This window comes from Tachysurus fulvidraco, chromosome 12 (assembly GCF_022655615.1).
Source record: "Tachysurus fulvidraco isolate hzauxx_2018 chromosome 12, HZAU_PFXX_2.0, whole genome shotgun sequence".
Taxonomy (NCBI): domain Eukaryota; kingdom Metazoa; phylum Chordata; class Actinopteri; order Siluriformes; family Bagridae; genus Tachysurus; species Tachysurus fulvidraco.
In genome coordinates this window covers 24,585,029-24,602,528 of record NC_062529.1, presented here as the reverse complement: position 1 = coordinate 24,602,528, position 17,500 = coordinate 24,585,029, and the positions used below count along the sequence as shown (strand labels likewise).

General features: G+C 42.6%; 1 protein-coding gene across 5 annotated transcripts in view; it reads right to left on the bottom strand.

Moving 5' to 3' along the window:
• arhgef10 (Rho guanine nucleotide exchange factor (GEF) 10) overlaps positions 1-17,500 on the bottom strand; it is a 79,791-nt gene that overhangs the window by 8,768 nt on the left and 53,523 nt on the right. For all 5 annotated transcript variants that reach the window (XM_047821547.1, XM_027144091.2, XM_027144093.2 and 2 more), the window contains 4 exons: positions 16,693-16,901; positions 16,253-16,410; positions 10,447-10,589; positions 4,373-4,547 (listed from right to left, as the gene is read on the bottom strand). In XM_047821547.1, the coding sequence (XP_047677503.1) occupies positions 4,373-4,547; positions 10,447-10,589; positions 16,253-16,410; positions 16,693-16,901 (685 nt within the window). The remainder of the gene's footprint in view (positions 1-4,372; positions 4,548-10,446; positions 10,590-16,252; positions 16,411-16,692; positions 16,902-17,500) is intronic.

Below are 17,500 nucleotides of genomic sequence, written 5' to 3'. Positions count from 1 at the left end.
ACTCCAACCTGTGAATATGCTCACTGAACACTCTCTCTGCCGCATATTGACAAGCCCCACCCCTTTCTGCTCATTGGCTACACGTTTGTTTTGATTTTTGTTTAGATTGTCGTCCCGACTCGGTTTTCTGAAGCATTTCTCAAACATCGGAGACCCCACCTTTAAAGTCACAAACATCAATTCCTCCACAATTACAGTCTTAGATTCCCAATAATCTCATGATATCTCAACATTTCTTTCTAGCTTATCTTCTGACCAAAAGTATTGGTCTCTCTCTAATCCATGTCATCACCAAGCATCTGTTTGTTTATTCCGGTTGTTTCCAGAATCCTTGTGGGAAATGCACACCTGCGTAACAATGACACAGGAGCTGGAGATGATTTGAAGCCTCTTTCTCAAAGCTCACATGATCATTAACATGTCTTCATGACCACAAGGTAAAAGTGAGCTAATAAAATGTCTAAAAGCTTTTCAGCCTTCTAAAATAGCACATCACTGAAACAAAGCTAATAAAAAGAGAAGTTAGAAGGGAACACGAAGACACGAAGACGAAGACACCTTAAAGGCAGGGTCTCCGATTTTTGAGAAATGCTTCAGAATACGGAATCGGGCCGAATAATAAACAAAAATCTAAACAAAAATCAAAACAAACGTGTAGCCAATGAGCAGAAAGGGGCGGGGCTTGTCAATATGCGGCGGAGAGAGTGTTCAGTGCGCGTGTGTGACGTTAGCAGAAAGCGGTTTTAACATCGACACGGAGGATAAAAACAAAGAAAGAAAGAGAAGAAAGGCTTACGATAAGGACAAGAAGTAGGACGTGTTAATATAGGATCAGCTTTCCAGCGCTGGAGAGAACTGAAGGAGCAGGAAGTTGGCCACATATTCACAGGTTGGAGTTTCCCGAGTCAATAACTCCTGAGCTAAACGCTGTTACTACACAAATAACACCTCTTTACTATCGTAGTAATGTAGAGAGGCAGCTACAACCGCGTTTTGTGTAGTAACAGCGTTTAGCTCAGGAGTTATCGACTCGGGAAACTCCGACCTGTGAATATGTGGCCGACTTTACTTAAGACGCCGAGGCGCTTTTTTCCTTCTCGATAGGTGAGTAACGTTGGTTTTGCTTTGTTACACAGAACTAATATATGCCTTTGTCCTTTACATCATTATGCTTGTGTGGCATTTTTGCTTGTTTGTTTATCTACAATCGTATTGTTCTTCCCTTCAGCTATGATAAAGACACGTTTCTTTCCGTTAGTTGCCCGGGTTACGTACGTATGTGTGGGCGGAGCTATCGATACAGGGGTGGGACCCCTTTTTTGTTAGGGGTGTTTTTGTTTTGGTGATTTTATATGTCAACACTGGCTTTCAAAAATCGGAGACCCCACCTTTAATGGATGTCTGATCGTCTCTAACGGACACAGACGGACGCAGTTGGAGGTCGTTTTGGGTCGAGGATTTATTTGGCTGCAAATTTGGGAAAGTCTTATTAGGCTGAACGTTGGATCTCAGTCAGATGTTTTGTAATGATGTCTTCTTTTCTCATCCCAAACCCTCCTCAGGAATCCAAACCATGGCTGGTCATGACCAAAGGAAACCTTCCACTCAGAGTTCCTTTTCATAGACAAACCCTCCTTATTCCTGAAACTAGAGAACATCTTATGAAAATGTATGAAAACTGGAAAGCTTTAATTTCCTGGTGATACTTCAGTGCGGCTTTAGAAGCGAAGAGTCAACCTTCTGCTCAGGAAATGCCTCTAGGCGGCTGTCAGGTTACTTCCTGTCCTGTGAGCCTCTACGGTGTTCTGAGACAAGAAGAGACACAGCTCAGGGACGAGCACGCATACCTTACAGTCTGTAACGAATGGGATCTGAACCTGTCCTGACACATAACTGAGTCTCCACACACACAATGCTCAAGTCTCCAATCTGATGACACTTCTGCAGTGTCATCGTTACTATAGCAACAGCTCGCTCACAGGGACAGTGTACAGTAAACATGTACACAGGCATAACACACACGTGCACACACCCACGCTTTCAATCCAAACCCTCACACATCCCAAACACAGGCAGCAGCCAGGGCTTCCTTCTGTCCAAAACTCTGAGCTGCGACTCATCAGCGAATCGAATTATTATTATTATTATTATTATCATCATTATTCTTGCTTAAGCTTTTGTCATCACTTCGTGCTAATGGCTGCTCTTAGTTCAGTCAGTCACACTGCATGCTGGGAAAAAACTTGTAGCAAACTACTCCAGACACGCTAGCTTACCTGTTTCAGATACGCTAGCTTGCCTGTCTCAGACACGCTAGCTTGCCTGTCTCAGACACGCTAGCTTGCCTGTCTCAGACACGCTAGCTTGCCTGTCTCAGACACGCTAGCTTGCCTGTCTCAGACACGCTAGCTTGCCTGTCTCAGACACGCTAGCTTGCCTGTCTCAGACACGCTAGCTTGCCTGTCTCAGACACGCTAGCTTGCCTGTCTCAGACACGCTAGCTTGCCTGTCTCAGACACGCTAGCTTGCCTGTCTCAGACACGCTAGCTTGCCTGTCTCAGACACGCTAGCTTACCTGTCTCAGACACGCTAGCTTACCTGTCTCAGACACGCTAGCTTACCTGTCTCAGACACGCTAGCTTACCTGTCTCAGACACGCTAGCTTACCTGTCTCAGACACGTTAGCTTACCTGTCTCAGACACGTTAGCTTACCTGTCTCAGACACGCTAGCTTATCTGTTTTAGATGTTTGTTCAGACTTTAGTGCGTATGAGGCTCTGGTTAGCTACATCCACATGCTAGCAGTAACTTCCTGTAACGTACAAGATTCCTCAGGATATTCCTCATGAGATTCCTCATGAGATTCCTCAGGACATTCCTCAGGAGATTCTCAGGAGATTCCTCAGGAGATTCCTCAGGAGATTCCACAGGACATTCCTCAGGACATTCCTCAGGACATTCTCAGGAGATTCCTCATGAGATTCCTCATGAGATTCCTCATGAGATTCCTCAGGAGATTCCTCAGGACATTCCTCAGGAGATTCCTCATGAGATTCCTCAGGAGATTCTCAGACATCAGTATTAGACTGATCCCCTAAACTAATTTTAAATTCGTTCACAAAAACCTGAGTAAAAAGAATTTTTTTCCTCAGTCACTTTTAATGCTTTTACATTATTCTTCTTATGAATATTAATATTATTGATATATATATAATAATATATTATAATAAATAACAATAACAATAATATATTATATATAATATAATATATTATTGATGTCAGTGTTTTATTTTTATTCCTTTTATTACACCTGCTTTTATGTGCCATTGGGAAACTTACTAAAATAATTATATTACATATTTTGAATTATTTTTTATTATTGTTTTTAAATTGGAGAAAAAAAACTGGGAGGAACGTCCAGAGATGATAACGTGAGAAAAGAATAAAAAAAAAGACCAAAACTACTGCTTACTCATCAAACACCACACCCAAACACACACACACACACACACACACACACACACACACACACACACACACACACACACACACACACACACACAGAGAGATTACAATAGAGCTGGAAAAAAAATTGAGGCCAAGCCTGTGACCTAATCCCAAACACACTTCCTCAACACACACACACACACACACACACACACACACACACACACACACACACACACACACACACACACACACTCCCAACAACTCAACTACCCCAAAGTAGTCTTTATTGATCAAAAAGAGCTTATGAGCAAAGTTCAATCCCAAACGTTGTTATTCAGTTATAACCCTGACGTTCATACAACTGATTTATTATTTAGCTCATTGTGAAGCAGAAAGCAGTTATAACTAAACATGAAGCTTTGTGTCACTGTAAACCCCTGTAGTGACTCAGGAGCAAATGAGAGCATTTAAAATAGGCAACAATCTCATGATGTCAGGAGAAATAATACTGTGTGTGTGTGTGATTACACAAATGCAGTGTGTCATTTGTGTAGTTTGGATTAAAGTATAGAGTGTTTCACTAGTGTTTGGGTAAGTGTGTGTTACCTGGTTAAAGGAGAGGGGTGTGTTTATGACAGAGGAAGCTCTGGACAGGTGTGTGTTCACAGACGTATCATTGTGAAGGAAAACATGGTGGCTTTATTACAGATAACTAATACAGTAAAACAGGATACGTTGCAGCTACCTGTATGGCGGACGTTTTTCATAAACTTATTAAAAGCGTGTATTTGCTGATATAGAAGTTTTATTTATCAGTAATTATTTATATAGATCTCATATTCTCTTTCTCACCATGTGTTAGATTCAGTGGTGGATGTTTGGGCCTGAAATGAAGTGTGTGTGTGTGTGTGTGGGTGTTTACCTGAGAGGATGTTGTGGACAGGTGTAGCGATGTTGATGTCCTGCAGGTGCTCCAGTGTCTCAGTGTGAAACAGGCGGAGTGTGGACCCTGAGCTGAAAGCGATCCAGATGCCCACTCCAGCTACCACCATTTGGGACACGACCATTCCCTCCTCCTGATGCGCCTCCAACTGGTGCTGTACAACACACAGGACAAATATATTCCAAGTTAAAGTAGTATTCAGTTAATCCTTTTCACTTTGAAATACACCATTTAAGACTTATAGACTGAGAGGCCACACCTCCTTATTTAGGACAGACAGGGACAGAGGCCACACCTCCTTCTCTAGGACAGACAGGGACAGAGGCCACACCTCCTTCTCTAGGACAGACAGGGACAGAGGCCCTCAGACTCAGAGGTTAGACCTGACAGAGGCCACATAGAGTCTTTCACCATGACTACGACACAGAGGCCACCCCTTCTTCACTAGGACTGACGGGTACAAAGGTCACAAATCCTTCATTAGGCCGGTCAAGTACAGAGGCCACACCTCCTTCATTAGGACTGACAGATGCAGAGGCCACACCTCCTTCATTAGGACTGACAGATGCAGAGGCCACACCTCCATCATTAAGACAGACAGGTACAGAGGCCACACCTCCATCATTAAGACAGACAGGTACAGAGGCCACCCCTCCCTCATTAGGACTGACAGATGCAGAGGCCACACCTCCTTCATTAGGACTAAGAGATACAGAGGCCACACCTCCGTCATTAAGACTGACAGGTACAGAGGCCACACCTCCTTCATTACAACTGACAGGTACAGAGGCCACACCTCCTTCATTACAACTGACAGATACAGAGGCCACACCTCCTTCATTACAACTGACAGGTACAGAGGCCACACCTCCTTCATCACAACTGACAGTTACAGAGGCCACACCTCCTTCATCACAACTGACAGTTACAGAGGCCACACCTCCTTCATCACAACTGACAGTTACAGAGGCCACACCTCCTTCATCACAACTGACAGTTACAGAGGCCACACCTCCTTCATCACAACTGACAGTTACAGAGGCCACACCTCCTTCATCACAACAGACAGGTACAGAGGCCACCCCTCCTTCATTAGGACTGACAGTTACAGAGGCCACACCTCCTTCATTAGAACTTACAGGTACAGAGGCCACACCTCCTTATTTAGGACTGACAGGTACAGAGGCCACACCTCCTTCATTACAACTGACAGGTACAGAGGCCACACCTCCTTCATTACAACTGACAGGTACAGAGGCCACACCTCCTTCATTAGAACTGACAGGTACAGAGGCCACACCTCCTTCATTAGAACTGACAGGTACAGAGGCCACACCTCCATCATTAGAACTGACAGGTACAGAGGCCACACCTCCTTATTTAGGACTGACAGGTACAGAGGCCACACCTCCTTATTTAGGACTGACAGGTACAGAGGCCACACCTACATCATTAAAGCTGACAGGTACAGAGGCCACACCTCCTTCATTACAACTGACAGGTACAGAGGCCACACCTCCTTCATTAGGACTGACAGGTACAGAGGCCACACCTCCTTCATTAGGACTGACAGGTACAGAGGCCACACCTCCTTCACTACATCAGTTGTGCTGATTTAATTGATAAGACTGGAGCACTTTATAATAAGTGTACACTTTCCTACCACTAGGGGTTCCTGCATCTGCTTGGTCAGGAGTGTGAAGTGATTTAGTGCACATCCTTAAGCACAAGCACACCCTGATCACTCACATGCACACCAACCTGCATGCTCACACAGCTGATAAACAAGACCCAGAGTCATGATTCCTCACCCCAAGCTTTGATTAGTGCGTCTTCAGCATTTGGTCAGTCTGTAGCTCTTCAGGAAGAGACCGAGTCGAAGAAATCCTTCAGGGAAATCGGAGCCTTTCTCTAAAAACTGCTGAGACGTGCATGTCTGATCTCGTCCCGAACACACAGCTGCGGATCAGAGAACGCTTTCCAGAAACCAAACCCTTAACCCTCACACAGAAGACACCCACAGCACAATGTTCAGTTTGTCACACAGGTAACATTTTCCGTCCAAATTAATGTCCAAAACATTATCTGATCAAGCTGTCGGGTGATCAGAGTCTAACAGCAGAGCCTGGGTACAGTAGAGGTGACTGTATGAGTGTGTAGTGAATTGCACATGATTTACGATGTCATGAGCCGCCTCGCGTGATATTCGGGTTAGAAGTAAACATGCCTGCATACTGAATGTAGCACAGCGGTGAGGAAGAGGAGAGACATTTTACTGCTTTGGATGAGTTTGGACACAAAACTCGATCTGGTAATGATTGAGAAAGTTGTGTAGGTGTAAATTCAGTAGGGGGGGGGGTCTGTGCCTTGCTCAAGGGCACCTCAGTCGTGGTATTGCACGGCCCGGGACTAGAACCCACAACCTTAGGGTTAGGAGTCAAGCTCTCTAACCATTAAGCCACGACTTCCCCCGAATTCTGACACAAACAACTGCTTTATATCATTGTGTGTGCTCTAATACGAGCCTTTACTCGTCTACACTTCGGTAAGGGTCTCAGGTTCATTGTGTACATCTCATTTTAACATAATCACCAGAATGTGTTTTGTTTCATCACTTAGCTTCAGTTAGCTCCTTTAGTTCTGACCCAGAGATCCAAGGCTACGTGTAAGCTAACAGGCCTCTCCTTCAACCTGAATGTGTAAATAATTGACTGTCTATAAACGTAACTCTTCATTTCAGTCACACTGAGGAGGAAGACAGACCCAGATACAGGATAGCGTCAAATAAATCAGTATTTACGGACAAAAAAACATTTGAAGGGGGAGCGGGGCATAGAAGCCTTTATTATCGCCACATATATATTACAGCACAGTGGAATTCTTTTCTCCACATACCCCAACTGAGGAGGTTGGGGTCAGAGTGCAGGGGCAGCTATGATACAGCGCCCCTGGAGCAGGAAGGGTTGAGGGCCTTGCTCAAGGGCCCAACAGTGGCAGCTTGGCTGTGCTGGGCCTTGAACCCCAATCCTCCGATCAACAACCCAGAGCCTTAACCAGTTCAGCCACCACTGCCCAATGACCACTGCACAATGATGCACAATGATGACGATTCCAAGGCAACGCGGCACGGTTAAATACTATTAACAGTTAACAATAAGGAACAGGTGTAGAGACAGGGAGGAGTAAACAAGGGCGGGGCTGAACACCTGACAGGGAACAAAAACAAACGCACATGGCAAAGATTCTGACAGTTTCGCAACACAGACAGCATAACACTCCTTGAGTTCCGAGTTAGCGTTCCTGTCAACATCAGACGACGCCTCGCGTCTTCTTCTAGCTGATTTTTCAGATTTACTGTAGCATTAGAGTCCGTACTTAGTAGGGTTGCAAAATTCCGGGGAATTTTCAAGGCTGGAAACTTTCCATGGGAATTAACAGGAATATATGGGAATAAACTGGGAATTTAAAAAAAATGCTAAGTTGCCTATAACAAGGAACTTAAAACTAGTTAAAAAAAATCTTGCAGCATAATTTTGTTTAAAGCAACAAGATTTAAAGCAATTTGATACAAATTTATGAAATTTGTACCCTGCGTTCCTTGGTCACTTGCACACAGCACACTGGAGCGCCATTGAGGCCAAACTCCCTGCATGTACTGTATGTGCATTCTTCCATAACATCCACAGTAACACTTTTAGGGTCATTTAACTAGTTGCTTATTAGCATGAATATTAATAGAATATTATGTATTTATTAGTACCGTATTTTCCGCACTTTAAGGCGCACCTAAGAGCCTTAAATTTTCTCAAAAATCAGCCGTACGTGTGCACTGAGTTCCAAAATCTGTAAAAAATGTTGTTGTGCGACTTTGGTAAGCGCTCTGCCTGATTGACTGTCCGACCATTTCCCGCTGATACAGCGACGTAATACGTACACTACGTACGCTGGTCGCTGCTGGTCTAAACCAATTAGAGAACATTACGTAATACTTACAGTACGTGCGCTTACCTCCACCACCGGTATACTACCGGTATGTTGCAAAACATCATTTGTTTGTCTAAAGACCCCCGAAAATGGCACCAGTGAAGAGACATGCTTACGAGGGACAACCGCTCCGACCGCTGGACATATGTGTAAACAGGGCGTTCAAAGTGAAGTTGCGAGTGGCGTAGGAGCGATGGATCACAGACGGCGAACACACCTTTACTAAGACTGGGAGGCAGCGCCGGGCGAGTTACACCACCATATATGAATAGATTGTAGATGCCCGGGCTAAGGTATCTGCTTTAACTTATTGTCCGAGCTTTCGCGGAAGCCGGAATCATTGCTGACACTGATGAGAGGAAACCCGGCATGTTTGATGGCGAAATTGCTCAGACTCAGAAGATGAGAACTTTGATGGATTTGTGGGAGTGTGTGTTGTTAAATAGTAGAATAAAGTTCAACTAAACTCACTGTTTTGCTTCTGTTACCTTTTTTTTGTAGACTGTATGTTTTAGCATGCGCCTTATAATACGGTGCGCCTCATGTATGGGTTAAGTACAGAAATAGACCCCGTAATTGAGACTGCGCCTTATAATCCGGTGCGTCTTATGGTGCGGAAAATACGGTACTTATTAATCGCATATTAATGCCTTATTCTGCATTCTTAACTGTACCCAATACCTAAATTTATTAACTACCTTACTAACTCTTAATTAGCAGTAAATTAGGAGTGTTACCAAATGCACAGATAATTTGATGACCCCCCCCCCCCCCCCCACACACACACACACTCCCCCTGGAAAAAAAAAATCCCCCGTATATCACTTAATGTGGGGGGTTTGGGGGGTGGTGGTGGTGATGGTGGTTCCACCCCGATTTTCCAGGTCTTGACTACCACAGAAGCAAAGACCTAATAAGGATGATTTCATTTTACAGCAATCGTAGGGAAATATGTTTATTACAATTATTAAGTTTATGATGTTTATTACAAGCATAATCATGTTTATTATGCTTTTGTGTCACTCGATGAAAGAATAAATTAAAGTTCTACTTACAATTAAATCGGTCAAGACATCATTTTTAAATGTGTATCACGTCGCATGAACGTCTGCTTATGACCGAAGAAAATGTTTATTTATGTCTGTATGTGATATAGTTTATATACGTTTCCCTTTATTTTCAAATAATTTCCATAAATTCCCGTAAAGTTTCCAATTTGGAATATTTCCAAAATTCCCCAGATTAATTTCCCGTGGAAATTTACCGGAAACTTTCTGCCCCTTTGCAACCCTATTACTTATACCCCTTTCCCCCCGAGGCAGTTTGAGTGCAGGTTCGGAGCCTAATTTAGAACCAGTTCTTTCTGTTTCGACACCCAAAGTTCCGGATCTGAACCAGGAAAAGTGGTTCTTAAGTAGCACCAAAACGTTGCTGGTCTAGACTTAAGAACCGTTTGTGTCAGGGACTGGGGGCGGGTCTGTGGGTGGGGCTACTGTTAACGCATTTGATAATGTACCTTAAGTATACTAATGTTTAATACACTTTTACTTTACCGCGATATGATCAGTTATCAGCACACATGATAGTAGGTAGCTACATGCTAAGGCTAACTTTTTCCTGTGTTAATGATAAAATAACGTTATGTACTTTCTCGATCACAACCTCCGTTTATACAGATTACACGGAGCCGCACGTACACGTCGGATTCGCCTCGTTTGGATGTTAATGTAGGTTCACAAAACCATGAGCATTAACAGTAAAGCAACATCCGCCATTGTTGTTGTTGTGTTTGTGTTTGTCGCTGCTGCGCTAACGTCGCTGGGACACGTGACACGTATACAGTGACGTCACGCTCAGCTCTGTGATGCTCTCCAACAGATGGAAAGGCAAACCGGTTCTTAGAAGGTTCGCCATTGGAACCAACTTTGAACCAGCACTAGCACTAGCTCTAGCTCTGAACCAGCACCCGGGTCTTTTTGGTGGAAAAGAGGCATTAGTGACTCCGGTTTCTGCCCAACATCCCAACCACAACATCCTGAACCCGGGCATGGAGAAGGATGTTCGTTTACCTCTATAGTGTGTGTACGAGCATCGATGACGAAGACGTGTCCACCCGATGATGCCCACACACACTCCCCGACGGCCAGCAGGGCCTTCACCGGCAGCACACCGAGCTTCAATAACCGCACGCTGGAGGAATCCCATGAACCGTCTGCAGGAAGAGCAAAAAAAAAACATTATAACCATCTGTGATTTGTGCACAAATGTTACAAGTCTCCGTCCACTCGTCGTTTATTTACGTCTCGTACGTAAACACACCTCCCACTTTACCCATATAGTGTATTCAACTAATTTGCATAAACCACACCCTAATTTATTCAAATACAAGGACACACATCAGAACGATGCAGTTATCCAACGTCCCGGAAAGAAAGAAAAGCCGGAAGGGAAAGAATTCATTTCCTGAATCAGATTGTTGTCTGATGTTACTGCAAATCAAATAATCTTGTGCAATTTTATTTACTTTACTTTTCTTCCCTAATAATCTGGTCATTCTGTGAGCTCTGTATATGAAGCGCACACACAGACACACACACACGCACACACACACACAGACACACACACACACACGTGAGCAAAAGATGAAAACGATGAAAAAGGAACCAGATGGAGAAATTTGGATATGACTGTTTCAAGATCAGATATAATCAGGAATAATGAGTAAGGACTGTGTGTGTGTGTGTGTGTGTGTGTGTGTGTGTGTGTGTGTGTGAACTGTATATCCTGCAGTTACTCCTGGTTTTGGTTCTATGCAGGATCAAAATGTATACTTTATAAAATTGAATGATGTAAAGCAACATATTACAATGTTCTTCATCATCATCATCATCATCTTCACTCTCATGGACTCTTTGAAATGCTGCATTTAGAAGCTCAGTTTATCACAAACACATGTCCACACAAAAGATAATGGCAAGACTGATGAGTGTGTGTAGGTGGTGTGTGTGTGTGTGTGTGTGTGTGTGTGGCATAGGAATGAATAAATCATTGATGACCAACTTCATTCTCTTCAGAAGGCAGAGGCTGAGAGTGGTGTGAAGTGTTGTTTAAGCACACACACACACACACACACACACACACACACACACACACACACACACACACACGCTACTACCCATGTGAGAACCTTCCACAGATTAACCATTAATTAGCTTGTTAATGTAATGCTACACCTTCAGTAAGCGAGAGATAACAATAGATTTTTTTATTTTTTAAGTAAAAACTACAAATCAAAGCTGTTATTCCTATCCTTGTGGGGACATTTGGTAAAAACATGCCCACACAATCTCTCTCTCTCTCTCTCTTCCTCTCCCACACACACACACACACACACAGGCTGCTATTCAGGACTGTGCACTGTTGAATAAAACTCAAGTGTAGAAACATTGAAGGGGTGTGTGTGTGTGTGTGTGTGTGTGTGTGTGTCCTTGTTTCTTTCTAGCCCTAGGTTGCTTCTGGCTGATCTACATTCACTTGTGCAACTCTGGACGTGCCGCTTACATAACACAACCACCTACACACACGCACACACACACACACACGCACACACACATGGCTGTTTACACAGAATTACAAGAGATTACTGTATCCCTGACATTACAGAATATTTCTGTGTCTTTTTACTACTGTGTTTTGACATTACAAAGCACATCTGTAATCTGTGTGTGTGTGTGTGTGTGTGTGTGTGTGTGTGTGTGTGTGTACATGTATTTCTATCTTGGTGGGCACCAAATATCCCCAGAGTGACAGGAATATCTGTTTTGACCTTGCAGGGACATTCGGCTGCTGAAGTAAAAATGCTTCATAAACATTTTATAGAGATTTTAATTGGATGGAATTCACAAGATTAGAAAAGGAAAATATAAAAATAACTTAAATGCTTAGAAACAGTGATGAGTCACAATTAATATACAAACATAAACTATTTTTTAATTATCTTATTTAATCTTAGTGTTTGTTACAGCCCAGTAACAGATGTTGATTTGAGTACAAAAGTGGACTTTCTTTGACCCTTTTCGTCTTCCATAAAACAAATACATGTCTAAAATGCATCTAATTTTTAAGAAACGATTTAACTGAGCTAAACACACACACACACACACACACACACACACACACACACACACACACACACACACACACACACACACACACTCACGCACACTCATGCACACACCTCATATTTGACTGACTCGGTCTGTCAGTGTCTCTCTGTCCGTCTCTCTCTCTTGGTCTCTGTCTCTCTCTCTCTCTCTCTCTCTCTCTCGGTCTCTCTCTCTCTCTCTCTCTCTATCTCTGTGTCTCTCTCTCTGTGTCTCGGTCTCTCTCTCTCTCTCTGTCTGTCAGTGTCTCTCTGTCCGTCTCTCTCTCTTGGTCTCTGTCTCTCTCTCTCTGTCGTCTCTCTCTCTCCCTCTCTCCTTTATTCAGGCTGAGTGAGTTGTGTCAGGCTTTAAAAAGTTAGGCCTTCTGACTCAGAGCAGCCATTACATCATGTCTCTGTGGGTTTCCCTGACAGCGCTTCACTGCTTTACACACAGCTGAATGTGTTATATAATATATTCCATGCTGTGTGTTTTCCACTCGTTTAACATCAGAACACAATCCTGCTGACCGACACGTCACACACTCAAAATCCCCACAACACACACCGCTCCCTGTTTACTTCTGTACTGACTATGGATGTGTGTGTAAACAATAAAACATGAATTAAAAAAATAAACCCTGAATTTTATGTGTACTAGCATGCTAGCAATTCTTCTTACCTAAACCATGAGCTCAGATATTATTAGCATGCTAGCAATTCTTCTTAACTAAACCCTGACATCAGATATTATTAGCATGCTAGCAATTCTTCTTAACTAAACCCTGACATCAGATATTATTAGCATGCTAGCAATTCTTCTTAACTAAACCCTGACATCAGATATTATTAGCATGCTAGCAAATCTGCTTAACTAAACCCTGACATTAGACATTATTAGCATGCTAGCAATTCTTCTTAACTAAACCCTGACATCAGATATTATTAGCATGCTAGCAATTCTTCTTAACTAAACCCTGACATCAGATATTATTAGCATGCTAGCAATTCTTCTTAACTAAACCCTGACATCAGATATTATTAGCATGCTAGCAAATCTGCTTAACTAAACCCTGACATTAGATATTATTAGCATGCTAGCAATTCTTCTTAACTAAACCCTGACATCAGATATTATTAGCATGCTAGCAATTCTTCTTAACTAAACCCTGACATCAGATATTATTAGCATGCTAGCAATTCTTCTTAACTAAACCCTGACATCAGATATTATTAGCATGCTAGCAATTCTTCTTAACTAAACCCTGACATCAGATATTATTAGCATGCTAGCAATTCTTCTTAACTAAACCCTGACATCAGATATTATTAGCATGCTAGCAAATCTGCTTAACTAAACCCTGACATTAGATATTATTAGCATGCTAGCAATTCTTCTTAACTAAACCCTGACATCAGATATTATTAGCATGCTAGCAATTCTTCTTACCTAAACCATGAGCTCAGATATTATTAGCATGCTAGCAATTCTTCTTAACTAAACCCTGACATCAGATATTATTAGCATACTAGCAATTCTTCTTACCTAAACCCTGAGCTCAGATATTATTAGCATGCTAGCAATTCTTCTTAACTAAACCCTGACATCAGATATTATTAGCATGCTAGCAAATCTGCTTAACTAAACCCTGACATTAGATATTATTAGCATGCTAGCAATTCTTCTTAACTAAACCCTGACATCAGATATTATTAGCATGCTAGCAATTCTTCTTACCTAAACCATGAGCTCAGATATTATTAGCATGCTAGCAATTCTTCTTAACTAAACCCTGACATCAGATATTATTAGCATACTAGCAATTCTTCTTAACTAAACCCTGACATCAGATATTATTAGCATGCTAGCAATTCTTCTTAACTAAACAATGAGTACAAGTTGTATTAGCATGCTAGCAAATCTTATATATAAAATAAACCCAGGAGTTTAAATTTACTAGCATGTTAGCCTTCTTAGCTAATCCCTGAGTTTGATGTGTACTAACATGCTAACAATACTTCCTAACTAAACCCTGACATCAGATATTATTAGCATGCTAGCGAATCTGCTTGACTAGACCAGAGAGTTTAGAGTTAGTAGTATATTAACATTCCTGTTCAATGGAACCAGAAGCTTTCATTTTATTACAATTCTGCTCGCAAATCTTTGTATCTTTGTCACAAATAAAATGCCTCGTAACCGAAGCATGAAGCTGTAAAATCCTCCCATCATACAAAAAAAATGGAATGTTCCAGTCTGTTCCAGAAAGAAGGATAACGGAAAGAATGAGATAGCGGGAGGGAAAAACGGAAAACATTCCCTCACCGTCTGTTAAACCTGACAAACTTACAAAAATGAAATGTAGTAGGTTCATCCAGGAACTTTTTCTGAGAAACTGTATTTTAAAATCTCTCTCTCTCTCTCTTTCTCTCTCTCTGTCTCGCTCTCTCTCTTCATCTCTATCTCTCTCTCTGTCTCGCGCTCTCTCTCGCTCTTCGTCGCTATCTGTCTCGCGCTCTCTCTTCGTCTCTCTCTCTCTCTTTCTCTCTCTCTCTCTTTGTCTCACTCTCTCTCTCACTCTCTCTTCGTCACTCCCTATCTCTCTCTCTCTCCGTCTCTCTCTCTCTCTTCGTCTCTCTCTCTCTGTCTCGCGCTCTCTCTCTCTTCGTCTCACTCTCTCTCACTCTCTCTCTGTCTCACTCCCTCTCTTTCTTCATCGCTCCCTCTCTCTCTCTCCCCATCTCTCTCTCTCTCTCTCTCTCTCTCTCTCTCTCTCTCTCTCTCTCTCTCTCTCTCCCTCTCTCTCATTCTTTCCTTCATGTTGATTCAGACAGAAAATGAGGTCACGGTGCAGATTCCTCTCAGCACAAAACAATGACTTCCACATAGCAGCTACACAGAGTGTGAAAGAGAGAAGACACGAGGACGGAAAAAACAAAAGTGTTTACATGCTAAACCCCTTTTATTGACCTAATTAGCTCATAACCGTAGCATGAAGCTGTAAAATCCTCCCATCGTACAAAAAAATGGAATGTTCCAGTCTGTTATTGGAAGCTATCGAGCCGGTACAATTATATTATTTTGACTGTACATAAAAATGAAAAAGATGAGCTACTGTTCGCCAATTAGCAAAGAATCTAGTCACATGATTAGCTGTACAGTAATAAACATTACAAATTTACCTCAGAAAGAATTAGCAAGCCTGATGGTGAGCCTAGCCATACGTTAAGGCAATGTTGCTATCGAGCTAAACTAAAGAAGTAAACAGTTTATAGGCTAAAAATTTGCCATGATAGTCAGATAAGAAGAAGTAGTAGGAACACTAGTCAGTCAGTAACTGTATAGTAAATCTACAAGCCTAAGTTTCTCTTCAATTATATTCCACAAGTAACGGTTCCTATGCTAGTTAGCTACTTGCTACCTCAAACTCAATGTTCCCTGTGCTCATCGCCATCTCTCAGAGTTTCTAGGCTAATTACTGTTAGCTATAAATCAAAAAAGACGATATAAATATTAGATTTTTCTCTTTTAAAATGTTTTAATACCAAAATACTTTAACTCACTAGCTGGATTTAGGTTATAGGCTAATCGGCTAGTTTTCTAGCAATGCAAGTTAAAGTAAAAAGTAAAACTTTATAGTCAGATAGAACAAGCAAGATGAACATAAGAATGACAAAATCTATGACAAAATGCCACGCCTGCTAGAGAACGAATCTGAAAGCAGAGCACTCACCCTGTGTTCGTGAGTAGACGGCGAGGGAGCCGCTGACCAGGCCGGCGTATAGAAACGGACTCTTAAACGCTAAACACGTCACGGCCGCTTTATCTGGCGTGAAGAAGTGCTGCAATCGAACCTTCTTGGATCTCTGACTGCTCTTGTAGATGGAGATGCTGCAAAAAGTTATATAGTTATATAGTAAGCTAATACATTTTGCTCTGGTATTAGCTAGGTCTCTGTTCGGCGTTAGACAGCTTAGCTAGCTACTCAATGTCACATAGTAATGTACTATTACTGTAGCGTAGCTAAAAAAGCTAAAGAATCATTGAGAACGTCGCTAATAACTGACATTTCATGCTAACCGCAACAGAGAAAATTTGTGATTGGCTGATCAAATGCAACTTAAGCTCCGCCCCCTTATCGACCTAGTGATGCAGACGTGTAGAAATCAGTACCTGCCCTCTTCAGTCCCCACACAGACTGTTGGCGTGGTGCAACTCTGAGGCTCGGGGTTTCCCTCTCCGTCCTCCAGGGGCTCCTCCACAGGTACGTAGGTCATGCAGAGTATCCGTGACTCCACGTTGAAACACTCGGTCACCTTCGGGCTGGAGTTCTGCATCGCCACTACGGCAATCTGAGCCATCTGATTGGTGCAGCTGGCAACCTGAACATAAACAAAATACAAAGCGATATTGCGTTAGCGTTAAGTTGAAATATTCAGCTTCGATTTATTACTGAATATATAGAATTAGAGGAAAGCACAGAACAGAGCCACTGGTTCTTTCACCACATAACTATTGGTCGCACCATATAACTAACTATCTAACTAACTAACTAACTATCTAACTAAATAAATAAATAAATTTGAAGATGCTCTAGGGGGCACTGTGGCTTAGTGGTTAGCACGTTCGCCTCACACCTCCAGGGTTGGGGGTTCGATTCCCGCCTCCACCTTGTGTGTGTGGAGTTTGCATGTTCTCCCCGTGCCTCGGGGGTTTCCTCCTGGTACTCCGGTTTCCTCCCCCGGTCCAAAGACATGCATGGTAGGTTGATTGGCATGTCTGGAAAATTGTCCGTAGTGTGTGAGTGTGTGAGTGAATGAGAGTGTGTGTGCCCTGTGATGGGTTGGCACTCGGTCCAGGGTGTATCCTGCCTCGATGCCCGATGACGCCTGAGATAGGCACAGGCTCCCCGTGACCCGAGAAGTTCGGATAAGCGGTAGAAAACGAATGAATGAATGAATGAATGAATGAATGAAGATGC